Below are 27,191 nucleotides of genomic sequence, written 5' to 3' on the forward strand. Positions count from 1 at the left end.
CAAACTCTGGAACACCTCTGGCCCCAGCATCTTAGGTAAGGGATATTCAACTGTAGTACTTTGCAAACAGTGGGCTAGATGAAATAGGCTAGTGAAGTCAGTCTCACCCATTTCTACTCTTGCGAATGTGGCCACTAGAAGTGTGCCAGTTACGTATGTGGATACTATTGTATTTTCCAAGGACAGAACTGCTCTACAGCAAAGAATGTCGCTGTAGGGGGGAGGGGGCAGGTGGCAGGAGGCCCCAGGAACCAGGCCTGGTAGTCCCTTCATGCAAAGACACATCCCTGGATCTCAACATCACATACCCGCTCTCCCAGGTCGAGAAAAAAAAAGACACAGCCATTGCAAAGTTACAAATTTATTGGTCTGGAAATAAATACAAATATCTCATTAAGAAACTCCTCTGGAAAGGCTAGACACATGGTTTCTGGTCCATGCTGGGCCACTCTGGACCTGACCCCCAACCTTTCTGCACGAAGCAGGGGGCCGCCCCCCGGGGGGTAGGTGGCAGGTAAACTGAGTCACGGCTTCTCCAGTCACCTGGGAAGCTTGGCCACTTCCTTCTACTAATTCTAGGGTCCCCAAAAATCACCAGGCCCCAGCAGCTGATTCAATGCTCGATTTGGTCTGATCACACTTCCTATAAGAAAATCCATAGTTAGCCAAAATGAAAATCAAAAGGCAGTAGTACAGGAACTTGACAGCTACGCCGACATTGCCAGAATGTCAGGGGTGCCGCCCCATTCGGCAGAGGTTAGAGGGGCTGGGAGGAGGGGAAGGCAGCAGAGTCCCACGGATCAGAGTCCTAGTATTCCCTCAACCACTGCCCGCTGGAGCTCCCGTCCTCCACAAGGACAGAAATTCTATGCAAAGTCGCAACAGTACCAGGTCAGCAACGCCCAGCGGTCAAGTTCAGGTTCAACCCCAGTGGCCGAACATCGGAGACTGGATTTAACTCAATCACGAGGTTTCTGGGAAACAGGCCAGGAGCCACTGAATGACGACACCACTGGATTCCATCACAGCCACAAAGAATCCTCCACATCCAGGGAGCAGCCCCCAGCCAGCCCCACCCCGACCCCTCCCAGCCAGCACCCACTGTGTCACAACATTTGGCTGCATTTCAGAGACATCCTCCCCTGGGAACAGAAGAGCACCCCCAACTCGTGTATGTGGGGTGGGGACAGAGGCTGGGGCAGGGGGTGCCGGAGGGGGCGGCAGGTAGCAGAGCTAAAACCTTAAAAAAACCATGGCCCCAAATGCTGGCCAACACGGTCTCTTTGGGAGACGTGGCTTCCCCGCCCATGTTCACGGCACCTGGAGAGCATGCCAGAAAGACAGGCCAGATGCTCCCGCATCCAAAAGCTCACAGGGCCACTGACCTGACAAACGAGTTTCTCCAAGTTAGCTACGAAGATTTGTTCCTCCACGTCTCAGCGTCATGTCAATTCCACCTTTTTTCCCCCTGCCTTCTTGCTCTGCCTACTTAAAAGCGGTACCCACACTCCCCTACCCCAGATCAGAAAAGGGTTGAGTTTCCAGAGCCCGGCCAGTGGGTCCTGGGCTGCTGAGGAAGCAGCAGGACTCTGCTGGCCCCTTGGAGCTCGGCCGAGGCATGGACCTGCAAGTGCCTGCGGCCACGTGGTTTCTGTTCCGGCATCGCCAAGTGGGGGGGCGAGGGAGGACTGGGCACTGCGCACCAACATCAGGACACCGCGATGCTTTTTCCTTAGGTTCCCCCACTGCCCCACCCTGGCCAGACTCCATCTGTCACCACCAGAGCTCACGCTTACAAAATAAGCTTTGGGTTAATACGGAGTTACAGGGGGTGGCAGGCAGGGAGGGGTGGGTGAGGGGAGGAGCTGCAGAGTCCCGGGCGGTGACGGGGGTCACGCAGGCCGCCTAGCAGGAGACCTCCATGGACTTGGGCCCGGCGCTGTTCCCCGTGGCACCAGAGTTGGGGGTGATGTCAAGGTGGGCTCCCTCGCTGGTGTGGGAGCGGCTGCGGGAGCCCTCGCTGGTGTGGGAGCGGCTGCGCGGTCCCTCGCTGGTATGGGAGCGGCTGCGGGAGCCCTCCAGGGAGGTGACACTGGAGCCGGAGGCCGTGCGGGACCGCATCAGGCGGGTCATACTGGCAGAGGGCACTGGGGAGACAGGAGACAGGTGGTTAGGGGGCGGGCGGCCTCTGTCGCAGGTGAAGGGCCAGGCACACCTGCCCCCCAGCCATGGTGCCTTCCTCCTGGCCTGCCTTAATCCTCACTGCTGCAAGCCACCTCCAGGCTTCCCTGTGTCCCCTGTGGTGACCACACGGGAAGTGACCTCAACTCAGATGTGGGTCTGGCTCTCACTCCAGCCACTTGGTCAACAGCCGTGTGACTCTGGGAACATCCCTCCCTAGGTTCCCAGTCCCCATCTAGAAAACGGAGACAAAACATGGGCCGCCCAGCACGGGCCGCTCTGCAACCCGCTCTCCCCCCACCCACCTCCATGCTGGCGGGAACTGCAGGGGCCGGGAGGGCACTCTAGGCCAGCCAGGGGGATCCTCCCATGTCACAGGTAGGCCACCAGGGCTACACGGGCTTGCAGCCCATCGTCTACCCGAAGAAGCCCGTCAGCCCCCAGGCACTGGCCAAGAATGGAGCGCCTCCCCTCCCCCACAGCCACGTCCACCTGTGGCACCACAGCACATGCGTGGCCTTTGCAAGTATCATTAGTTAAGAGGAGGCCATTCTGGATTAGGGCGGCCCCTGACCACCATGGTTGCTGTCCTTAAGAAGAGAAAAAGAGATGGAGACAGCAGTGGAGAAGGCCAGGTGGAGAGGGAGGCAGAGGGGTCAGAGCGAGGCAGCTCCAGCCAGGGAGGCGGCGGCCTGGGGGATCCACCAGAGGCCGGGGGGAGGCAAGGGCGGGGACCTCCCCAGTGCCACCGTAGCAGCACCACAGCGGGTAGACCCGACACCTCCAGAACCGAGCCACCCCGTTTGTGGGACTGGTCAGAGCAGCCCTAGGAAGCGAGCAGCCCAGGCCATGGAAGTGCGGCTGCTGTGAGAATGAGGCGGCGGCGGCTGCTGCCCACCAGGCAAGCAGAGGTCAAGTGCACAGGCTGGCTGTCCCCGGCGGCCACTCACACACGGAGCTCCTCCCGCTCGACCCAACTCCCTTCTCAGAGAGCTTCGGACCCAGAAAGCAGCAGCTGGGACAGATCTCCCATCCCTGGCTCACATCTCTTCCCTGCGCCCTCCATGTCTCAATTCCAAGCCCGGGAGCTCTGCTGGCCTCCCAAGGCCATGGCCACCAGGCACTGCTGTCAGGGGGACCCGGGGACTAGCCACACAGGCTGCCGTCGCGAGTAGGCACTCAGACAATGTTCCTTCTCTTTGGTCAAGGCCTCTGGGGCGCGAGCTCTCCCTGCTATTTCCCCCAAGGTGTGCAGGTGCTTCGGCTTCCTGGAAATAGCTGCTGGTTTGGGGGGGAGCAGGGCCCCACTTTTGCTTTCTCTCCCCTTCAGAAACACGCAAACCCACAGCAGGCTGATGCAAGGCAACCAAGCCAGACTTCCCACCCTGAAAAAGCCAACCCAGGTTGCCGGCGGCTTTCTCCAGGTACCGCCTTTGCCTGCACACTGCCCACGGGGGCAGCAGGTGCGCGGGCAGGAGGCTTCTGCAGAGCAGGGCACGGTACGGCGGCCCCCGCCCCAGGCACACGGAGCAGACCCAGCCACTCCCCAGCTCTGGGTCGGCTCCTAAAGGAGACTAGGCTTGGGCTCAGCACACAATGCTGTTGCCATTTTAAAACAGGCAAGCGGTGTGAGGAAAACACTAAGGAGGCTGGAGGTCCAAGTCTTCCCAGCCAAGCAGGGCACCCGCACTGGGATTCCAAGCGGTAGGCAAGGGAGCCCAGCTCCCACCCACGCCAACCAGGACCAGCCTGGTCCTGGTCACAGGATGGCACTTATGAAAAACAGGCCAGCAGTGTCTGAGTAATAAGCTATAACCACAAAGCAAGAAATCTCAAGTTCCCCCACGGTGCACCTGTTCACCGCTCAGTCCCCGCACCTGCGACTCAGCCAAGCCGTGCCCCGTAGTGAACCTGGGCAACCAACGCCCACCTAAGTGAGTTCCGGTTTTCAGTGAGCTGTCACAGAGCCCCGCTGTGCTCTCGCTTAGTGCCACACCCACTCGGCTCCATCATTTGCAGAATCAGATCTCATAGGATTACGAGACCAAAGGAAAGATCTGTTCACCTTCCACCACTATCGCCACCACGACCCGCATCGCCAACCCTGGTGGGCTCAGAAGCCAGCGTGGGATCAGAACGAGCAAGGTGTGCACCTTCCCACTGCTGTCACCCCCGAGCTTCAGGGGACAGCCCTCACCCAAACCTCCAAGAACCTCTGGTGGAAACAACGTCTAGCCCCAAAGGAGGGAAAACAAAACACGACGGTGATGGTTGGCCCCCAAGACATGGGCCTCGGAACGCTGCCTGGCCTTTCCCCCTCTGCCCCAAAGAACCAGGGTTGGCCCAGGAGACACTGGCTCAGGGCACGGCACTCCTCGCCCCCACCCCTGCCCCGAGCCACCGCCTACCAGGAAGTCCCATACTCACTGTATCCCATGCCCTGCACGAAGTACTTGAAGGCCTCAGCGAGCTTGGCCGGCTGCAAGGGAGAGCAACAGTCAGGGCTGGGGCCCGGTGGACCACAGGCCACAGCCCCTGCAGGTGACAGCATGGCCCGGGCCAGGGGCCACTACATGTTGAGGGGACAAAGCAGACACACGGGAATGATGGAGGCTGGTATTAGCTTTGGCCAGGGGCAGACAGTCATGCCTTTATTTCACGTACTCCTCACCACCTCCTCACGAGGCCGCTGCCACCTGAGGGACATCTCACAGCTGAACACACCTCGGATGGTAATGATCCAGCCCAGTCCTACTAGCTAAGTGAAGAGTCATCCAGGCCTCTCCAGACTCAGAAGCCAGGCCCTCAGGGCAGCTCACCTCGGCCTCAACAGTAGGGTGGCTGGCTGGCAGGGGGCAAGTGTGATGGAGAGGTGGACAAAAAAAAAGATGAACAGACGGATAGAAGAATTTAAAGAAGGAAAGATGGATGGATGGATGGAGGGATGGATGAATGGAGAAGTGGATAGGTGGATGAATGGATGGAGAGATGGATGCATGGATGGATGGATGGATGGATGGATGGATGGATAGATGAGTGGATGGATGGATGGAGAGATGGAGGGATGGATGGTGTTGAATGGGTGGATGGAGGGATGTAGAAACAGATGAGTGGATGTAGGGAGGGAGGGAGAGATGGATGGAGAGATGGAGGAGAGAAGGAGGAAGGGATGGATGGATGGAAGAAAAAACTTTGGATAAATTCATAGACCAAGAGAAAAGATTCATAGAAGAAAGGAGGGCAGGGAAGATGAAAGGAAGAAAGGACAGATGGTTGACTGGTTAAGTAGACAGACAAGCCACTGCATCAACTAACGAGACCAGTTACTCTCGAGTGATTAATTTAATCTGAACCAGGAGGTGACTCCTCAGGGAGCAAAGCCACGTGTGCAGCCTTCAGTGGATCCCACCACCCAGCTGCAGTGCCCTGGGTCCCACTCTCCCACAACGGAGAGAAGTCACGGACAGAGGCGCTGCCGCCCCCACCCCCACCAGCCCTGCCACTGTCTCACAGGAGCCAAATGACACTGCAAGGAGAGACCAGGTGCAAACTGCCCCCAGGACCTGCACCTCTGCGTATTCAGGATGGGGGAAGAACCAAGACCCTGGGCTTGGGGACGAGAACGCCGGGCCGAAACCGGGCTCTCTGGGCAGTGGGGACATCGCTCCCGTCTTCCGCCTCAGTTTCCCCTTCTGTAACTCTAAGATAACCTGCTTGCTCTGCAGACTTCTGCCGCAAGGAGCTACCTGGACCAAGGATGGGAAGACCCCTTTCCGACAGACACCCAGCCTGCGAGAGCCCGAGGGCTGAGGGCTGAGGACTGAGGGGTTACAGCAGAACTGGGCCTCCCTGGGCTGCTTTCCTGGAGCCTGTGCTAACCGAGCTCCTGCCATGCACTTAAAATTACTTTCATTATGGCGAGGGTTGGCTCTGTTCTCATTTCAGTAGGCCAAGGAAGAAGAGAGAAGGCAGCAGAGTGTTTGAGGGGAGAAAAAAGCAAGTCACACAACATTTCATGTGCAGATAGAAGAGTATGAGGACGCAAAATCCCAGGAACGTGGGTGAGAAGCCGCGTGTTGGGTTGGGAGGGGTCCTGGAGAGGCGTCAGTGATTGGGGAGATGCAGACACGCGTGCACACATGCAGACACACGTGTGTGCACACACCTGCACATGTCTGTGTGCAAACACACACACATCTGTGTGGTTGAACCTCCTCTATCTCTCCGCTCTGGGCCTGAGCTCCCTGCGGGGCCTTGGCTGTGGTCTTTGGGGCAGAAACACCCGGACCCTGGACCACGAGAACGAGCTGTGCCCACTGGGCAGATCTGTCACCCCCCGTCTCCCGGGGCCCCTCAGGAGCCGAGTTCTGGGCGATGCAATGACTGCCGGCAAGCGAGCACCCAGCACAGACTAGATGGAGCCCGCACGGTCTTCCCGTGAGACAGGCAGGGAGGGAAGAGGCACCCGCGGTCACAGGGGGCCCGCACTCGGCCGGGAGAAGGCAGGGGGTCCAAAGCAAAAGCCAGGGTGACGCTCACCTGGGAGATCTGCGGGAGGCCGCCGCAGTCCGCCATCTGGAATGGAGAGGGGACGGTCAGTGCTCAGCCACTGCCCTGCCCAGGGGGACCGGGGTGGGTGACGGGACCTCCCCCACCTCCCCCCACCCCTGCAAGGCGGCTGCTGCCTTAGTCACCCCGCCCTCAGCACTAGATCAGTCTCCTTGGCAAACGCTGTCTGTGCCTTGCGAGGGGCCCCAGAGATCACTACATGGCTCCCCGCCCCCTGCCCTGCCAAGAGCCGAGCCAGAGACAGCAACCGGGCCAACAGGCGAGAACCGCAGGGTCTTGCAGGATCCTGGCCAGCACCTGGGCGATCTGAGCCAGGCCCCCTCCCAAGGGCACGGTGGGGCCCCGGGCGCCAGGCCTGCTGGGGCTCCCGACTGCCACCCCAACAAAGGCCGTGACTCCCAAAGCCCCTGATAAACCTGCAGGCTGGGAGACAGCCCACCTCAGGAGGCCTGGAGGTGCGTGATTATCAATCAGAAGGGGGGGAGATGGGGTGGAGGGCTTGCAGATGTGGGGGGGGGGGGGACAAGGTAGGAAGGGGTATGGCTGCCGCCAGGCTGCTCCAGGGGACCAAAAGCAATGGGGTGCTGGGGCTTTAACTCTGGAGGCAGTGGGGGTGGGGAGTTAGGCAGGGCCGGTTCGGGCAGGGACAAAGTCTGCCCAGAAACAGGCTGAAGCGGTCTGATCCGGGAACTCCAGCCAGTCACCTCCCCTTCTCTGAGGGTTGAGCTGTGTTCCCCAGAGTCACCCTGAGGTCCCGGTTCCCAGTAGTTGTGACTGTGACCTTGTTTGGCAACAAGGGTCTTTGCAGACAGACTCCAGGTCCTACTGGATGAGGGTGGCCCTGAATCCAAGGACTGGTGATGTCGTTAAGAGGACAGGGACATGGGGACATAGCCACTCGGGGAGCTGGCCATGTGGTCCTGGAGCTGCACCTCGGGGGGAGGGGCGCCAAGGAAGGGAACTGCTAGTGACCATGACCACCAGGAGCGTGAGAGGCGAGCACACAGCCTCCTCCCGAGAGCCCTGGGGCGAGCTCGGCCCTGTGATGCTCTGGTCCAGAGGCCTCCGAAACCAGGAGGGACGGGATCCCTCTCGTCTGAGGGAGCCTGGTGCGTGCTACTTTGTGGTGCAGACATCGTGCAGCCCCAAGGCCCAGCACTTTGCAATCTCACCACTTCCCGGGGCAGGAGTCTTGAAGGAAGACGCGTCCCCAGGGCCCAGTGTGGGGCCTTGCCCTGCTCAGAACAGGAATCCAACACCCAGCTCGGGCCACTCAGGGGCACTCCACTCTGCCCAGGGGACTGTGACCGCACCCACCCACCCCACGTGCAGCTGGGGAGCCCCAGCAAGGGCCCTGCTCTCGTGCAGTCGGTAGTCACCGACAAGGCACCTGCAGCAGTGGCCACAGATCCTTCTGGAAGGCAGCTCCCAGACGGCCAGTGCGCCATGTGCTCAGAGGGCCTGCGGGAGAGGCCTAAGGACAGGCCTAGGGAGACATCTGCTCGCACTGGGCAAGCAGAGGCCCTTCTGGGAGGGACATCCTGGCGCCACCCTCGTGCGGGTCCCGGCTGAGCCGTTCCTAGTCCTCCCCTCCACAGAGCCCGGGGACCAATAGCTCTGACTCCCATGGACAGAGACAGCCTGAGACGTAATCACTACCTCCACGGGTCCATCGGCCCAGGGCTGCTCTGCAGAGAACCCGGGAGGTGCTAAGAATGCCCGCCTGCCCGCCTGCCTGCCCGCCCGCCTTGTTTCCTGTGTACCTTGAGCAGCGTGGTCTTCGTTGGGTCCAGTTTCGAGTTGCACTCCACCTGGACAAGAAGGAAAAAGACACTTGCTAGTTCTCTGCCTGGAGCCCGCTCCAAGCCAATACCGTTCCCTGCCCGGCCACTGTGCCGCTGTCGACAATGGCAGCGTTCCTACTGGCACAGAGGTGGCCTTCAGGGTTAAGCAGGGGTCCTGGTCCTGACACGGGCACCTGTGTGACCCAGGCCAAGTTCCTGAACTTCGTTTCCCCATCCATACAGGGGGGACAGCGTCTCCTTTCCCAGGTGTGTGAAGGGGATCGGCTGACGTGCAGACGGCCGGGGCCGCACAAGCACCTGCTCCATGAGCTGCCTGGATCCCCAGCCGCCGTCAGACACGCCTGCCCTGACAATTGCTCCTCCTATGAAATCACATCCGCCAAACCGGTCTGACCCACTTCAAAGTGGCGTTCAGCACCGGCCAGCGCGCCCACTCGCCACGCTAGGCAGAGCCGGCGCCTCCCTTGATGTGGGCCATCTGTCCTGGCTGATGTAGCCATGGCCCATCCCAGTGGCTCGGCCCCCAGGAAGAGCGAGGCTGGCTATACCACGCCAGCTTCTATGACACGGACACCAGCATGCTCCATTCGGCTGCCACCGCACCCGGCGTGCGCCGCTCTGGGACGTGGCTCGACAGCCCCATCCCCCCATTGCAGGGATGCGGAAAGCAGGCTCCTCTTTCTGCCCCCACAGCAGCGCAGGTGGGCAGTAAGGAGTGCGAGAGGCCTGCCTGAGCCGCACGGTCCGGGTGCCTCTGGCTCTTGCCAGGCAACCAGGACCCCTGTGGCCCGGCAGAGCCACCTGCTTCCCAAGAGGCCACAGGCGTGGAATCGAGATAACGGATGCAGACTGGCCGGTGAGGGGCCTGGGACCGTTGCCAAGCAACCAGGGACTGCAGGCACCAGGGACAGAGGCCGCTGGCTGGGCGCTGTGCCCAGAGGCCCAGCCCAGCACTGAAAACATGCCACCTGGCGCCAGGGCAGGGACCGGCACAGAAACTCAACCAGGCTGGGGTCACTGGGTGAACCGCTGACCGCAGCCGCTGCTCCCCACGTACCACGGCATCCACAGCAGGAGAGCTGTCTCCAACCACCAGCAACGCAGGGCACCTGGGGGAGGGAGAGAAGAGGAGGGATTGGCACAAGGTTCAAGTAACTGACTCGCACGTTCCCACACCTGCCAGGCCGGAAGCGGAGTCCTAACAAGGGTATGCTGGCCTCCCCAGGACCCGGGATCTTTCTGCTTCATTGTTGCAATGCCTTCTGCTTTGCTCTTAGGATAAGAGGCGCTGGTAGTCATGTACACTTTAGTATGAATTTCAGCCAGGTAACTTCTGTGCCCTGATGTTCTTAATTTTGATCTTCTCTGGGAAAGATGAGCGGGGCTCTGCTGGCAGCCAAGACGGACATGAGAATGGCATGTGTGACAAGGGAAAGACAAGCACCAGGTACACACACGTCAGACGAGGTGGCAAACTCGAGGAGCCACAAAAAGACACCACTGATACCAGGGAATCTGAGTTGGGTCTGCCCTGTCTTTCCCTTCCAAATTCACAGAGCGCTTTTAAGAGTGCATCCTAGGGCCGGCGCCGTGGCTCACTAGGCTAATCCTCCACCTGCGGCGCCGGCATCCCATATGGGTGCCGGGTTCTAGTCCCAGTTGCTCCTCTTCCAGTCCAGCTCTCTGCTATGGCCAAGGAGGGCAGTGGAGGATGGCCCAGGTGGTTGGTCTCCCTGCACCCGCATGGGAGACCAGGAGGAAGCACCTGGCTCCTGGCTTTGGATCAGCGCAGCGCCGGCCATAGCAGCCATTTGGGGGGTGAACCAATGGAAGGAAGGCCTTTCTCTCTGTCTATCTCACTGTCTAACTCTATCTGTCAAATAAAAAAAAAAATTAGTGCATCCTATGTCACTCATTTTTATTTTTAGGCTTTGGAAGGCAAAGCCCAGTATGGACACTGACATGGTAGGTGCTTAATAAGTGGCATCCAAAGAGTGGCCACAAGTCCACCTCTGCTACAGGAGGCACCAACACACGTGCTGGGGACTCATGCCACCTGCGCAGGGAGAAACCGGGCCAGGCTGGGCAGTGCTCGGTCCCCGGAGAGGAGTCTCCCAGGTGTCCCCGACCACAGTGTGCCACCCAGGGGCCACTGGGTGAGGCCATCCTGCTGTACCCAGGGTGCCCCTGCATCAGGCGTGAGCAAACGAGGGCAGGCAGCGCGCGTGGAGGAGAGAAAGAGAGAAAAGCGACTCACTGCAGGGTGACGGTGTGGGCTCCCGGCATCGGCCGCTCGATCTCCAGGTCCCGCCGGCTACGGCAACACAGCCATCGTTAGCATCCACAGACCCCAGAGCGAGGGCCTGCAGGCCAAGCCCCACATCCCCAGCTGGGTGGGGTCCCCCCAGCTGTCTGGCCACTCGGGGTCCCCAGACGCCATTAAAGGGACATCAGGACTCGGCGCTTGTGAGGAGCTGGCCTCGTCCTGTCCCAGCTGTGTGCTGCCATCCTACATTTCCACAGGAGCACAAGCCACGTCCTCTGCCACCTGTCCACCTGTCAGAGGCTGGAGGCCCAGCCTCCCTCATGGTCTCCCAGGCTCCACGGGAGTCCTGCCTTCACCTCCATGGCTCCCGTCTGTCGTGGCATGCGGCCCAGTGTGGCCAGCTCTCCTCTCCCCTGCACCACACGCCCTCGCTCCCTCCCCACCACCCTGCAGCTCCCAGCACCGTGAGCAGCCCTCTGCCAGCTCATGAGCGGATTCAAATCTTGTCCCGCCACTTCCGAGCTATGTGACCTCGGGCTGAACGCGCACCCTCTCTGTGCCGTCACCTCCTCAGCAGAAAAACGGCTGTCACAACAGCACCTTCGGGCCATGTCGCAGGCTCTCCCGGGGCTCCCAGTGTCTGCCTGTGGCCAGCCCTCCTGCTCTGAGGTGCTGGCGGGCTCCTCCAACGACACTGATCCTGAATTCTGCCGCAAGCCTGAACCAAGTCAACTTACTGACACTGGGGGAGAGGCGACCGCGGGGGGCTCACTCCTGCCTCCTTCTTTGGCAGAGTGGCGCTAGCAGGCTAAGTGAACCCACTGGAAGATTCCGGAACCCTGGCCCTGACTGAGCTCATGAGGAGCACTTAGCTCTTGCCTTAGACTGTGCCCCTCCTCCTCCTCCTGGGAATGACAAACCCGCCTCCCAGAAGCCCGCCTGGATTGCCCCCTCCCTTCCAAGGTGCTCTGTGGCCCTCCCAGCTCTCTTTGTGCCTGGCCTCTCCTGAATTTCAGCTGTGGCCTGACTCACGCATGACTGCGCCCCTAGAGGCCAGGATTGGTAGCTCAGGTCTTGGCGCACCCACCTCCGGGGTCTTTCCAAGCACCCCATCTACTCATCTCTTTGCACAAATTCAGGGCTTGCGCTGTCACAGCCCTCCGCTCCCTCGCGCCACATCCCAGACCTGCAAAGGAGCCCGGGCGGCGGCGCCTGCGTGGCCGAGGGAGTGCCCCCCCCCCCGTACCTGTTGTAGGCGTTGATGAACAGGTGCAGGTTGCCGGGGTTCAGGTCGTTCAGGATGTGCTGGCGGTAGGTGTGCACGACCTCCACGTTGTTCTGCATCTCCTCCTGCAGGGAGAGCAGCGGGAGAGGGTGGCCCTCATGGAGCTGGGGCCCTGGTCTGGCCACTCCCCCTGCACCGCCCAGGGGACTCAGGTTCAAAGATGATGATGCCCAATGCACAGGACCATGGCAGCGCCAGAGGGATGGCTCCAGAAAGACTGGGGTTGGCTGGGCTGGGAGCTGAGCCCACTGGGAAGGTCACGGCCGGCCCTGGGGGGCTCCTAACGTGGGACCTCCTGGCGGGGGCCCTGGCTCCCTCACTGCCTCTCTTGAGAACAGCACTTTCCTCTCTGAGCCCCAGTGTGGGACTCCCCAGAGGCTGCCACTCAAAAGCCCTCTTGCAAGAGGCAAACACCGCCCACGTCTAACGGCCACAGCTGAAAAGCAGCTTTTCACGCTTGAAAAACAAAACCGACTCAAGCAACAGGAAGCTGCTGGAAAGAGAACACCGTTGGCTCCCACTGAGGGCCGGCCAGAGCCCTGTGTCGGCCAGCCCGGCTCGGCCCGCCTTCAGCTTGCTTTTGGGATCCCATCTGGGGCGAGCCCACAAGTGAGGAGCTTGCTCCGCGAGCCCCGTGCTTGGTGGCAGATGCTGCAGTGCGTACAAAAGGCCTGGACGCGTTAGCGGCTGACAGAGTGGGACAGGGAGCAAGCAAGCCGAGGTCCAGCCTGCGCTGTTCCCGACACGGACGCCGACTGGCTATTCAGAGAGAAGCGAGGGGGAAAACTGAGGCAAGACAGGTCAAAAGAGCTGCAGCGACTTGGGGATGCTGGCAGGCACCCCTGCAGCCCAGGCGGTCTCCAGGGAACCTGGGGTGCCATCGGGGAGGACTCTCGGTGCCCTAACCGCCTCCAAGGACACACACACGCTGGCTCTGAGTTCCCCCAAATTCCTATGCGTTACCGACATGAACAGCTAAGAAGGAAAGAGAAAGGAGACGCGCATGGCCCCCAGAAGATCTGGCCCTGGGACTTCTGGATGCAGGCTGATGTGGGGAAGGGGTCTTGGCAGGTGTACTTGGGGGTCTGGGGGTGAGGTGACTGGGAAAGGTAGGGCAGAGACTGGAGCCAGGGCAGCCAGCAGCAGGGCAGGGATCTCGCCTGGAGTCCCACACGCATCCAAGTTCAGGGCTGTGGCTCCAGAACCGTGTGCGTATCTGTCTTTGGGTTTCTACACCAGGGCCGGGAACCTTTTTCAGCCACGGGCCATTTGGATATTTATAATATCTACAGGCCATATAAAATCATCAGCTTAAAAATCAGCCTGCTCTAGATCTGTTGAATTTCGAGCCTGCGATCGGTTGTCCTGGCAGGGCTGGACTGAATGATCCTGTGGGCCTTCTGCTGGACGCTCCCCACCCCTGCTCTGAGCTGTCTGCAGCAGGTCACCGGTGCAAGGACCGATCCCCGCGTGCATACCTCGCCAGCTCCAAAGCGGAGTGCCTGTGGCCCGGCGGCGTCACCCATGCTAGCCCAGGCTCGGGCCACCCAGAGCAAACAGGGCAGGTCAGCTCGAGTTCAGGCAACTGAGGGGTTTTCCAGGCCCTGGGCTTGCATCAGAGCCCACAGCACCCCCTGCTCGGGGGCTGCCAGCCCCAGCTGGAGACACAACCCCGGCGCCAAGGCCAGGAGACGAGGAGGAAGAGGACGGGACTGGCACCATGCCTGCTGCGGGAGGCCAGGCTCTGCCTGCCACGGGCGGGCGACGCTGCAGACTGCCGCTGAGCCGGGGGCAGGCAGGAGCAGAGGCTTGGATGGCTGTGAGGTCTGACACGAGTCGCTCAACCTCTCTGGTCTGATTCCTCATCCAGAACCCGGGAATGCAAGCAGCCCCATGGCCCCTTGCAGACAACACTTAGTCACTTGCTGTGTGTGGACGAGGGCGCCGGGCTGCACTACTCACCTTCCCGAAGAGGTGGGACACCACCATGTCGGGCAGGGCCTGGGTCCACCCGGAGATCTGGGGGAGAGGAGCCGGCAGTTAACAGCAGCAAATGTGGGTCGGCAAGACCCACGGCCCGGGCATGCAGTAGCACTTGCCCGGTGTGGGCCTGGCATCCAGGGGCTAAAGAAAGACCCCAGCAGCTCCCAGCCCACCCTGCTCCCAAATCTGAGCCCTGAGAAGAGAAGGCCCCCCCACTGCTCATCACACCCGACTTCCCCTCCTCCGCCTCCCAGGACCCGTGTGGCTCCCAGCTGTTCCGTCTACACCACCCTGCAACTTCTCCCTCGCAGCCTGTTTCCTATCTCAGACCCTAAGACACTGGTAACCAGCTCCTCTCTCACCATCGAGGCTAGGTATACAGCAGGAGCTCCACAGATGCTATTCGGTAATTGCAGGTATACAGCAGGAGCTCCATAAATGGTAGATGATAGCAAGAGCTGCACAAACTCTAGGTATACAACAGGAGCTCTATAACGGCCAGGTATACAGCAGGAGCTCCACAAACAGGGATACAACAGGAGCTCTGCACTGCTAGGTAGGCAATGGGAGCTACATAAATGCTTCGTATACAGCAAGAGCTCCAAAGATTCTATCTGTACTGCAGGAGGTCCCTAAATGCTAGGTCCTTAGGACACACTCAATAATGTGTGCCGAGCGACCGCAGTATGGCAGGAACCGGCAGGGGCGAGCAGCTCAGGCCTGGGGTCCTTGGCCAGCCCGGACTGCCACCTCCCAGGCCAGCGGCACTGTGCACACTACAGAGCTCCGCAGCCCAGATTCTCGTCTAACTGGGGTGCCAGGAACCACTGCACGTGTTGACAGTGGCGGACCCCGGGGTCCAGCATGCAGCAGGCCCTCGAGACAGCATTTGCAGCCTGGGATCCACATAGCTCCCCGTTACCCGCCTCCCATATCGCCCTTCCCCCACCCCACCATGTCCCCTCCAAGCCAGCTGTGGCCGATGGCCCCACTCGGAGGCTACAGCCCCCAGCATTCCACAGGCTCCCCCTGATGCCAGCTTCTCCTCGCCTGGCTCGGAACGGCCAGCCGGGAGCCAAACGGGCTGACTGCAATGTCACTTCCCTTGCTGGGAAAATCAAATGAAAAACAGGGAGTGGGCCCCCCTCCCGGAGGTCACACAGGCAGGAGGGAAGGGCTCCGTGTTCTGGCACCACGGTCGGGAAAGAGAAAGGCACCATGGGAGCAGCCAGAATGGGCTGGGAGGGGGCGAGGGGCATGACCCCCTCAAGCATCCGTCCTGGGCAGCCACCCCAAACTTGGCAAAAACACCCTTTCCGAGTGAGAAGCCAGCCCCACTCCGCCCTAGCCTTTGAAACAGAGCTTTGTCCTGTTTCAGTTGGAATGACTTCCCCACTCCTTGGGGCCTCCATGAAAAAAAAAAAAAAAACCCACAATGATCAGTTTTAAAAGATAAACAAGGAACCTCGGGACTCCAGCCAGGGCCGAGCTCCCAGGCCCGCTCACGCCCCTTCTGCCCTCCCCCACCCTGGACCAGGAGCCCCAGCGCCAGGGCTGGTCAGCACCACGCACCACGGGGTCACTGTCACGGACATCCAGTCCCTGGGCGATGTCCTCAACCACCCGGGCCTCAGTTCCCTTCTCTTCGCTGCCACCGGTGGGGACGGAGGATCAGGGGACGGTGCATGGACAGTGGTGAGCAGCACAGGGCAGGCGCCAGCTCCCCATCACCCCAACACTCCGTGGCACCAGCAGGCAGCGGCAGGGGTGGGAGAGGGGGCGGACAGGCCTTGCAGCCCCACGGCTCCTCCGGCCAAAGGCTGGGAACCCGCACGCCCGCCCGCCCGCCCGGGGCCCCAGGCTCACCTTGGAGGCGGCCCAGTCCATCCAGCCTTCGGCACAGGGGTTCACGTTGATCAGCACGAGGCCCTCCACCATCTCGGGGTTGTTGAGCTGCAATTCAAGACGCGAGCTGAGACCCAGCCCGGAGGCCTGAAACACTCGGCACTCCCATGGTCAAACCAGCTCCCAGGGTAATACCCGGAAGAGGGTCAGGGCCGGGCACCAGGCCCCCACCCTGGACAAGACTGAGGGCCCCGAGGGAGGAGGAAGCGGCAGCCCCACAAGAGAAGTGCAAAGCAGATGCCCTGCACAGACCCGCCTTGGGCAAATCACTCCACCTGGCTGGCTAGACCTCCACTTCCCCAGCTGTCAAATGGGTATAGAACCCCGCCAGCCTCATACATCAGACAGGGGGCAGCAGTAACCACGCTGTTACTCCTCGGAAACCCACAGGCACCTAGGCTACAGCCCCATTTCACACTCGGCTCAGTCTCTCCCATGGGCAGCAAAGCCCAGCAAGCGACAGGCAGGCAAAATGTCCATTTCTGGATGAGATGAGGATGGCGCCATTTTTAAACAACTGCGTGGTAAGGATGCAAAGGACCCTGCGGGCCCACAGTAGTAATAATACCCGGGCAGCCATCGGGTTCACACGAGTAACTTAGGACACAAGAGGACCCTGGCCACAAAACAGCAGGTGGCTATCATAGACGCGGGCTGCAGCAGGCTCCCCGGTGGGAGGACACTGTCCATGTGGACGGCCAAGTGCTTGGAGGAGCCTGCCTCGGACAGGAAGTGGGGAAGTCCCTACAGGTTCCCACACGGGAGGCGAGCCCCCCCCCCAATGGCAATGCTGGAGGCTGTGGGCCCTTCGGGGGGCTAACAGGTGGCCCTGGCCGTGCTGCCCATAGCAGGGCTCAGACGGTCCTTGTGGGACCCTGAGTTCACTCTCACGAGAGCAAGCCTGATCCTGCCTCGCTCTTTGAACCTCCAGAACCGGGAACCAAATAAGCGTCTTCTCCTTTGAAGTAGCCCACTTCCGGATTTTTGTTGTCATCAACAACCAAAATAAAAATGCACAGACAGAAAGCGTAGGACAAAGGACGAGTGTAGCGCATAGAAGCTATGGCTGCCTGCATGCGTGAGGGCACCGCGCCTGCACCCGCACATGGAACGGAGGAGCCACAGCAAACACTGTGCGGGCAGCAGGGCTGCCCCTTGGGAAATGGACTTCGGGGTCACTTCTCTTTCCCTTGGGGCCCTCTGGTGCTCCCCCACCTTTCTCTCTGAAGTCTTGACTTAATTGCATGCATCATGTAACTTCAAAACAATGCCAAAGGACTCACAGCAAACCGGGTCAGGATGTAGGCGCCCGCACCTGTTCCCATGCCAATGATGCTTTTCAGCCTGGAAGCGGAAGGGAAGAAGGCGTGACGGGAGCTGTCACTCTCCGCCCCGCCCCCCTCACCATGACACTCCCGGGGCCCCGGTCACTGAGGAGCCTCGTCCCCCTCCGAGCCCGCAGCGCTGGCGGAGGGTGGCTGACAAGCGGCACAGACTGGGAGCACACCGCCAGGCTGGGTCTTGGAGGACCCAAGACTCCAGACACCGTGACCTTGGAGACCCCGGCTCCCTTCCCCGGCTCCCAGGGCCTGCCTCACGTTTACGGGAAGCCAATCACAGCATCCCGCTCTTGGCCTGGGAGGCAAACACTCCTTGGAACAGAAGCGAATTGGGCACATGCACGAGGCATCGGCATTACCCAAGAGCCCCGGGGGAGAAGGGGGGCAGCGCTGAGCTGACACGCCCAGGGTCCCGCGCAGCCCTAGGGCCCTCTGCTGGGCTGGGGGTGCCCGCCCCGGACAGTCACATGCTGGGGATTTCATACGTGTGAGGTACTCGGAGGCGAGGTGTCTGGGAGGTGACGGATGCCAGGGCCGTGCTCTGAGACCGCCCAGCCTCCAGATCCGGGAGCCAGAAAACTCTAGAAACCACCCAGCCTCCGGCGGGCAGTGACGGCCACAGGAAACAGCCCGAGCACGTCCCACCAGGAGGAGGACAGGGCTGAAGACAGGGCGGGCAGCAGAGTTTACAAGGCGTAGCGAGTTCATCCAGCCCAGAGCGGGACGGGCAGGCAGGGCAAGGCCAAGGGACAGGGAGGAGCGAGGGCTGCCCTTCTCTCTGTAACCTCTTACCCAAACTGGTGAAGAACTCCAGGCAGCATCTCAGCCAGCTGGTCCATGGAGGGGTACATGTACCTGCACAAGACACCCAGCGGCGTCAGTGGGAACCCACGCCCCGGCAGGAGTGCGTCGTGCAACAGGGACCCACCCGGCCCTGCACCCACACCCCCCCGGCCCAGGGCCCTTCCCCTCTCGTTCTGAGCACCCAGCGGCATGCCTGGACGCGGGCTCCCCCCACACATCTACTGGGACAGTCGCACGCAAAGAGGGGAGACTGAGGCAGGGAGACCATTCTGATCAAGCAGTCAGGGAAGGCTTCCTGGAAGCAGTGACACTGAAGGAGGGGGGCTTGAGCGTCTGATGAGTGTAGAGTGCAGGAAATCTATTCTAAGCAGAACACCAGCACGTCCAAGAGCCTGGAAAGATCTGGAAGGGGCCTGGATGTGTGTGTGCGTGGGGGCACTACATTGAGGGAGACTTGCGGGGAGGGGGAAGAGGAGCAGACTTCAGGCCCCTTCTGAAGTGGCCTCGGCTCTGTCTGGAGCCAGCAGCCCCCAGGGTGAGACAGGAAGGAAGCCAGCTCCATTCCGGGGCCTCTGACAGCTCCTCCCTGCTCCCTAGGGTTGGGGGCACAGCAAGGGGGCTCCTCCTGTGTAGTAAGCGGTCCCAGAGCCAGGACAGGAGGGGCCTGACCGGGCGCCCCAGCCCTGCTTTGCTGCCTTGGCCTCATCCCTAGAGGGGCTGGGATCCCCACCGCACCCCCACCCCGGTGGCACAGGAGGCAGGAACTCCCAGCAGGGCCTCCCGCCCGCGACCTTGGAGAAACACACCCTGCACCTGGGCCTCTGCTCCACTGAGCACCCACTCCCAGGGTGGCCCCAAACGGTTGGCTGGGCCAGCTGACCCCCAGCTTACCTGCTGGCTAACCGTCAAGCTATCTCACGGTTTTGATAAGCTTTTAATTGGTGGTCCCAGCCCCTTCTTCTCTGATAAGGGTTAATTATTAATAATAAAAAGAGCTAATAAAAAACTCTCTCTCGGCCAATGCTGGGAAGGTGCCTCTGGAAGCTGCAAACCCAGGAACCTGCTCCTGGTGGTCAGTGAGCTTGACCTTGGCTGCGCCATGGGACCCTGCAGGCCACGCCCACTGCATGCTGGGTGGGGGCTGGGCAGAGCAAACAGGCTGCAGATTTAAAGACAGCTGTGTGAAGTCAGCAGCCAGGCCCAGAGCCCCCCCCCCCCCCCGCCCCAAGCAGGGCACCCCTGAGCAAGGCGGTGAACGAGCGAGGGCTGCATCGGCCACACTCGGCACACCGGGAAGATGACACCCAGACCACACTGAAGACAACCAGGCGGCCTGCGACAGGGGCCTGCCGTGGGGTTACCCTCCCTGGTTTTCTGCCTGAGCTTCTGCCTTGCCAAGGCCTTGTCCCGGGTCAGGCCTGCCAGGGTGGGCACATCTGTCACAAAGCCAGTCTCAGCTGGGGGCACGGGGCAGCAGGGAGATGATGGTGCGTGCTGGGCACGGAGCTTCATTGGATGGCGCTGCTGGCTGCCCAACAATGGGCGAATGAATGGACGCAGTGCCACGGCCACTTACACTTACAAACGGCCAACACTGTGACCCATATGTGACGTCGGTTCGACCCCAAGGAAACGGGAAAGCTCACACCTCACTGTAATGAGACACTCGCTGAGAACAGCCGCTCAACACGCCCCTCCCAGTGCGCGACGCACACGCACGAAGCCCCTGCTCTCACCCCACGGGGAAGGACGCAGCGCCGTCCTGCTGGCCGGGGGCGTCCACGTGGCAGACCGCGAAGTGCTGGGTGATCTCCTGCATGTCCTCGTAGTTGAAGAGGGGGTTGTAGCAGGTTTTGTCTGCAGGAGCGAGATGACAGGGAATGAGGTGAGGAAGGGGTGGGGGGCCGGCGAGGGGGCAGGCACGGAGCAGTCAGTTTCACTCCTACCCGGCAGGTGCCAGAAGGAAGGCGGACCCCACTCCCACATCCTGCTGGTGACAAAGTCAAGGACAGGGCTGGGCACGCAGCGGAGGTGATCAATGAGCAGCTGTCTTAGCATTGGCGGTTGGTGCCAGGAGGGGCTCCCGGACTGGCTCCATGGCCCTGGTGCACGGCTGGGCTGCTTCACTGACAATCTCTCCTGGCCCCTCATGCCTTGGTTACCGGCCGGTGCAAACACACTGATTTTCTAACAAGGAAGAGCTTAGTAGATACAGCATGGACCCTTTTTTACTTATAGCCTTAGACTCTGCCAGTTGCTGAGGGCTTGAGGCAAAGCTGCCACCAAACCGTGTCTCTTCTTACCCTGGGCACCGGCTGGACTACATTTCCCAGATGCCCTTGCAATCAAAGCTGGTCATGTGATCAGCTTCTGGCCAACAAACAGCCATGATGCTTATCATTTTTCCCATCACCCTCCCAGGAGTGTCTCTGCCATCTCCCATCTGCCTCCCAGATGCAGAGCCACAGGGAGGAGGGGCCCGGGTGCCTGAACCACACGTGGAACCTGTGCGATAGAACGCCCACCAAACTGCTCCAGGGGTCAGCAGTGAGCGGACCCCGTGCAGATGCCTCAGGGATCTCGGGGACTTTAGAGTTTCACTTCTCTACAACGGGGAGAAAACTGACGCAGGCAGTTCCATCTCCACGCCAGAGTCCACAAGACACAATGCCTGTCACGGCACCGGGCCGGGACCAGCACCAGCACCGGACGGCCCCAAGGGGAACAGACGTGAGATAAAGCAGAAGTGAGGATGAAGAAGAGAAAACGTGGTTTTCAGTGACTCATGGCATCCCCAGCCTCAAGACTGTGATTAATGAGCAGGGGGGAGGAAAATGTAAATCAGGTAATCTAGCCATCAAAAAGCAAAATTTACCAAGCGTCCAATCTGCAGCACTTAAGTTTCCAAAGATACGTGGACAGGAAGGTCTGTAAGAGCCTCCTGAGTGAACAGATTCACTTCCATTCCATCTGAATTTTTTTATTATTATTTATTTCAAAGGCAGAGCAACAGAGAGAAAGAGAGAGAGAGAGAAAGATCTTCCATCTGCTGGTGCACTCCCCAAATACCCACAACAGCCAGGGCTGGGTCAGGCTGAATCCAGGAGCCCGGAGCTCCCATCTGGGTCTCCCACTGGGGTGGTGGGCACCCAGGTACTTAGCCATCACCCTCGGCAGGAAGCTGGAAATCAGAGGCACAGCCGGCACTCAAACCCAAGCACTCTGACATTGGCTGTGGGTGTCCCTGGCTCCTGTGTGGCTTTTTAAGTAGATCTCATGCATTCCCATCTTGGGAAAGCGGGGAATGTATGTGGTAACAAATTCTGGAACTCTCTGGAACTCTCTATCCAAACACTCCCAAGTCAAGAAGTGGCAAGAGCCTGAAGGTTGAACACCTGAAGACGGATAAACTGATTGTGGGCCAGCCCCCCGCAGGTGCACTGCTGTGCAGTGAAGCACGGATGACACACGCTGCAACACGGGGGAAGCTTGGACACATCACAGAAGCCCACAGCTCACAGGATTCCACTGATGGAAAATTCTAGAACAGGCAGACCACGGAGATGGAAAGTAGAGAGCGGTCAGTCCCAGCAGCTGGGGAGGGCGGGAGACTAGGGAACCGCAGACGCGGGGTTCAGGGTTCCTTTGGGGAGTGACGAAAAAGGTCGTAAAGCGATTAGGGTGGCCACTGCACAGCTCTTAGACACAACCCACCGCTGTCACATTAACTTAGGTCACGGCCACAGAAGCCAGCCAGACGGCGGAGGGCTCCCGTGTTCCCACACTGTCACATTAACTTCCGAAAGTCCCTGGAGAGGAGACAGCCGGCTCCCTACCCCAGCCCTCCCTCTACCCCTCCGAGCCCCGCCCGTGGCTCCTGGAAACTCACGGTTCATGCCGATGTCGTGGTACGTGAGGATGACAGGCCGGTTTCCCTTGGGGGTCCCGCACAGGGTGACGTGGAGGGAGCCATGCAGAGTCTCGATGTCCTGCTCCTGGGGAGACAGCAGACACGGGGCCTGTCACGTGGGCTGCACGGCGGCGGCGTGGCTGCATTTACTGAGGCTCACACCCAGCAGCTGAGGAAGCCCCGGGTGCACCTGCTGTCCGGCCACCAGAGCTGTGGCCGGCAGCCGTGCCCAGAGCAAGGGTGGAGAGGGAAAGGAGTGGGAGTCAACAGAGGGTGGGGGGTGGGGTAGAGGAGACACCCCCGGTCCAGGCACTGGACGAGGGGACAGGCTGCTCCCAGCCCTCCCTGCACAGCGCCGAGTCTTCACCTGAGAAATGGGGGCCTCAGAGACACGAGCGTCCTTGATCCCCTGCAGCCACGCCTCACCTGCCTCACAGGGTATCAGACCTGCCGTGACGTTTGCAGGGTTAGGGCTGCCCAGAATCCACCCCCGAGTTCCTCGTTTCCTCTGGGCGTGCACCCAACTCTTGCCTGCTCATCCTACTGACATTCACCCTTCCCCCACCTCTCCCAGGCCAAGGCCAAGGCCAGGCCTGGGTTCCACCTCCCAGCTGCGAGGGCATGAGCTGGGTCAGGCCCATCAGGACCAACCACACTCACTTCCAGCTACTGGTGAAGTGGGTTGGACTTGATGTAGCACAGCTGGGAGGACCGGATCTACAGCAGCCATGTTGTTACCACGAGGTAAGCAGTGCTAGGCACAACACTCAAGAAGTGGCAAGAGCCCAAGGGCTCAGCAACTGAATATGGGTAAACTGAATGCGGGCCGCCCACCCAGAGGTGTGGTGACGTGCAACAAAGCACTGATGACTGGACACACGTTACATCACAGAAGCAGCCTGCAGGCTTCCAGGCCACGCCTGTACAAATTCTAGAGCAGGCAAACTCATGGAGATAGGAGGCAGAGGAGCCGTCGGGAGCGTGGGAGACGGGGGTGGGGGGCGAGGTGGTCACAGACACGGGGTACAGGAAAATCCAACCAGCCCTGAGCTGGAAACAGAGAGAAGCCGGCACCCCCCACCTGGGATTCCCAGTGATAGGAACAAGTTCCAACTGCACATAAACCCCTTACTCCCCTACACGGGCTGGGATCGGAACCACCCATCTCTCCCCTACGAAACTTCAGCCAATCCCCCACTTCTCTATTAAGCACCTCCTACGTGCCACCCCACTTCTCTATCAAGCACCTACTACGTGCCACCCGCCTTGGTCCCTAGAGGGTTGAGAAGACAGGCACTCACGCCTGGCAAGGGTGGTGGGGAGGGTCCCGGGAGTGCTGGGAACTCGGGGCTCTCGGTGTGAACCCATGGGTGGGGGGACCAGGGTAGGCTCCCACAGACCCAGGCCACGCTCCCCCAGGGAGGGGCAGATCCGGAAGGGTGAACAGGGTCCTAACCCCCAGGTTCCCACAGCCCCAGGCCACGCTCCCCCAGGGAGGGGCAGATCCAGAAGGGTCAACATGGTCCTAACCCCCAGGCTGCACTCTCTGTAGGAACCCACACCCTGCTGTGAAGCCCGCGATTCCTGGTCCAGGGGAACGGGCAGAGTGACCTGAGCCCCCCAGTGATGCAGAACTATTTGCAAGGCCACAGGGCCCACGCGCACAGAGGTGGCCCAGGACCCCGGCCCCACACAGTCACCCCCTTCCCCCCTGACCCTAGATTGGATCCCCGAGATCCCAGAGCCCAGCCCTGTCTCCCTGCCTCCTCTCTGCCCCCACCCTCTTTTCCTGCTGACACCAGGCCCTGGAAAAATCCAGACGCTGGAGCCACGGGCCAGCCCCCAGCGGGGGCCACAGATCATCCATGGGGCCTGACCAGGAACAATGAGCCACTGTGGGGCCTGCATTCTTCATTGTCTGCCCAGCCCACCCACATGGCTCCTTCTAAAAATAGGCCACGCCAGGCAGTGTCCCCTGGGCCTGTGGACGAGGGCCAGCCCCCTCCAAGCCTCCCAGGCCCTGTCACCTCCCTTGTGGAGGGGCCACCTGGAACACAGCGTGGCACACACAGGACGCTGGGCCCCGCTGCACCCACAATGTCCCTGGCAGCCCTCGGGGGTGGGCAGCGGTGCAGGCCTTCAAACTGTATGCCTTCATTTGGGGCAGTCCAACAAGGAAAGGGCCACCTGGGTCTCACTGACTGGCACAGAGGCCCTGTATACATCAGGCGCTCAATACCTGCTGGACTCAAGACCTAGACTCTCACGGGGACGCCGAGTGTGACCTCCTGGGGAGGCACATCCCCTGCTCGGTGTGCTGGGCCATGAGGGTTCACCCGCCACAGTGCTTCTGAGCTGGCTGGGAGCCCCTTAGCAAGCGCCCTCTGCTCCCCTCCCCCACAGCATTGCTCACTCAGCACGGGCAGCGCCTCCCCAAGCACCTGAGGTCTCCTCACCAGACGCCAGGCCGGGGCCTGACCCCCCGAGCCACGGAGAAGCCCACCTTACAGACGAAGACACTGAGAGCACTCCCCCAAGGCCACCAGCTTGTGGTGCAATGTGCATTAGACTCCTTGCAACTGGGCCCCGGGGACCCTGGGGACAAGAGTATCTTGGTCCCCGCCAGCCGGCCCTCTGTGTTCTAGAATTCTGGACAGGTCCAGCAAGTGGCGTGGTCTCCCCTGTGCCCCACCCTGAGCCGTGCACCTGCACGCTGACACCCACTGCAGGGCCGTGAGCCAGCCCTGGTGCCCGCTCCCCATTGGCCAAAACCAGGAAGATTGTGCGAGACTGAATGAGGCAAATGGAAACACTCAGAACACCATTGTTCTCTGCTGCCCCACAGGCACAGTCTGTCCCCGCCGGGGTGAGCCACCCGCTGTCCTGCCCGAGGAACGCAGACCTGCAGGGCCGCGTGTCCCCTTGCGTGCCCTGTCCTGGGGGTCATCTGCTTGTGCTCCCAGCACCCCTTCTGCAACACCAGGAGACAGGTCCGTGTTACATCAGCCAGACAGAGCCTGGCCCAGACAGACTGGGGAGATGCGAGCCTGAGCCCCACCCTGAGCACCTGGTGGGCCAGACATGCTCTCCTCACCCCACTGGGGGAATGTCCCCAGCAGAGGCCCGGGGGAGGGCCCAAAGCCTCGCTAATCCAGATGAGCGCTCCTGCCAGCTGTCGCTGGGCCCAGAGTCCCTGCTGGAAGGGGGCTGGGGAGGGGCACGGCCTTCCAGGCTCCTGAGTTCTGCCCACTTCCCATCAGGGGACAAGGAGCACGGAGCAAGCATGTGGAAGGAAGGGAATGAACGAAGGCTCAGGACGGGCCACGAGCCCATCTGCTTCAAGGGCAGGGAAAACAAGCGGCCCCTGCCAGATAGGACCCGGCTCAGCCACGCCCGACCACCGGGGCTCCGGAGCAGGGCACGAGGGTGCCAGCACTCAGGGGACCTTGCCGTGGGTAACAGCGCTGCTTCCCGGGGCGCCCCGGTGAACCCCCAAACACGGATTCCTGTGGAAACCAAACCCGTTCAGCCTAGCTGGACAACCAGAGATGCAGGTGGCGGCGATGAGAAACAGGAAGGGGATCTGGGGCCACAGGCAACTGCCCGGCCCGCAAGCCAGGATCTGCGGGCGGCGGACGTGCGACGGCGCAGCCCTGGCACCAGCTCGGGCCTTGCCCAGGCCCTCACCTCGTCACCAGGGGACACCAGGCGGACCCCGGGCCCTCCGCAGGCCGCGGATCCCACACTGGACCAGCACCGAGGCTCCCTTCGGAGGAAGCCGTGAGACCCAACAGAAAGATTCGGGAAGAAGCCTCAGCCCAGGCTTTGGGGAGATCAGAGCTGAAGGGACGCGGGCGGGGACGACTTCTGTTGGAGACATTTGGGGGAGGCAGAGGCATCTCAATTTAGCACCACCTCGCCAGCACCCCTTGGCAAGTACTTAACATCCTCAGAGCGGTCCTCGTCCCCAAGCAGGGGACACGCCCCGCCCCGGGAAGCAAGCCCCGAAACACCGGTGACCATGCAGCGGCTTTGGAAACGGCCTCCCCGTGTGGAGGAGAAGGGGTATGGCTGGGCCGCCCCAAAGGTCTCTGCCAACACTGGTCGTCTTGGACGAAAATTTTAGCCAAAGAAAATAAGCTGGAACCCGAAATACTCCCACCCGCGCCACTCCTCAAACTTGCAGATCTGACTGTCCCTAACCTGATGCCAGCGCACTCTCAGCAGTCGGATCAAACAGCCCCCCTCCCTCGCAGGTCCTTCCTGCGGCCACGACACCTCAGGCCTGCGGCCCGCCCAGCCCACACGCTGCGCAATCTGTCCGGGAAGGGCTTTGCTGCAGCGTCCTGGGAGCAGCGGGCAGAACCTCACAAGCACCGAGCCCACTGTTTGTCCGGAAACGTCACCCAGGCCAGAACAACCCGAACCACTCTCGGGGATGCCAGCTCGCAAGAGAGGGCTGCCAAGCCACCGGCTCTGGACGCCCACAGCCGGGGAGACCCCGCCAGCAGCTGCTCACTGCTGAGCTCCGACTGAGGGAGGGAGCACCTGCTACCCCCGTAGGAGACCCGGATGGAGGTCCTGGCCCCTGGCTTCAGCCTGGCCCAGCTCTGGCAGTTGTGGGCATCCGGGGAGTGAACTGGCGGATGGAAGATTCTCTCTCTCTCTCTCTCTCTCAGTTGTGGGCATCTGGGGAGTGAACTGGCAGATGGAAGATCTCTCTCTCTCTCTCTCTTTCTGCTTTTGAAATACAAAGTTTTTTTTTTTTTTTTTTTTATGTGCAGACCTGCTTTTCACACACATACAACAAGGCAGCTCAGATTCAGTCCCAGTTCCCAAAGAACTGGCCAAACCAACCACATGAACAGGCGAGAGCCACCAGCTGTTAAGGCAACCGTGACAGACCCCCGAGGCCCCAGCATCAGCTCCCCCTCCAGGGCTTAAGCACAAGCCCAGTGGGGCAGCGATTTGAAACACAAATGGCCAAGGTGAGCCTCGAAGGGTGTAGCCCGTGAGCACCAGACTGGCCCTGGCAGGCTTCAAACCACAGGGAAGCTCCGTGGGCGAGAGCACTCTGAAAGTAACGATGATGCTACAGGTCCCAGAAGACGCGGCGAGAGGGCAGGGGGCGCCCCCGCCACAG

General features: G+C 60.9%; 1 protein-coding gene across 1 annotated transcript in view; it reads right to left on the reverse strand.

Annotated features, from left to right (window-relative positions):
* Positions 1 to 345: 345 nt before the first annotated feature.
* The window catches only part of NDRG1 (N-myc downstream regulated 1), a 45,060-nt gene continuing 18,214 nt past the window's right edge, over positions 346 to 27,191 (reverse strand). Inside the window, exons 4-16 of the mRNA XM_002710623.6 lie at positions 22,028 to 22,133; positions 19,875 to 19,995; positions 18,127 to 18,189; positions 17,278 to 17,338; positions 15,956 to 16,042; positions 14,069 to 14,125; positions 12,068 to 12,171; positions 10,813 to 10,869; positions 9,613 to 9,664; positions 8,514 to 8,561; positions 6,721 to 6,756; positions 4,609 to 4,660; positions 346 to 2,147 (exon numbers count right to left, since the gene is read on the reverse strand). Coding sequence (XP_002710669.2) covers positions 1,906 to 2,147; positions 4,609 to 4,660; positions 6,721 to 6,756; positions 8,514 to 8,561; positions 9,613 to 9,664; positions 10,813 to 10,869; positions 12,068 to 12,171; positions 14,069 to 14,125; positions 15,956 to 16,042; positions 17,278 to 17,338; positions 18,127 to 18,189; positions 19,875 to 19,995; positions 22,028 to 22,133 — 1,086 coding nt within the window. The 3' untranslated portion in view covers positions 346 to 1,905. The remainder of the gene's footprint in view (positions 2,148 to 4,608; positions 4,661 to 6,720; positions 6,757 to 8,513; positions 8,562 to 9,612; positions 9,665 to 10,812; positions 10,870 to 12,067; positions 12,172 to 14,068; positions 14,126 to 15,955; positions 16,043 to 17,277; positions 17,339 to 18,126; positions 18,190 to 19,874; positions 19,996 to 22,027; positions 22,134 to 27,191) is intronic.

This window comes from Oryctolagus cuniculus, chromosome 6, assembly GCF_051225735.1.
Source record: "Oryctolagus cuniculus isolate XC-2025 breed Fujian yellow rabbit chromosome 6, ASM5122573v1, whole genome shotgun sequence".
In the NCBI taxonomy this organism is placed as follows: Eukaryota; Metazoa; Chordata; class Mammalia; order Lagomorpha; family Leporidae; genus Oryctolagus; species Oryctolagus cuniculus.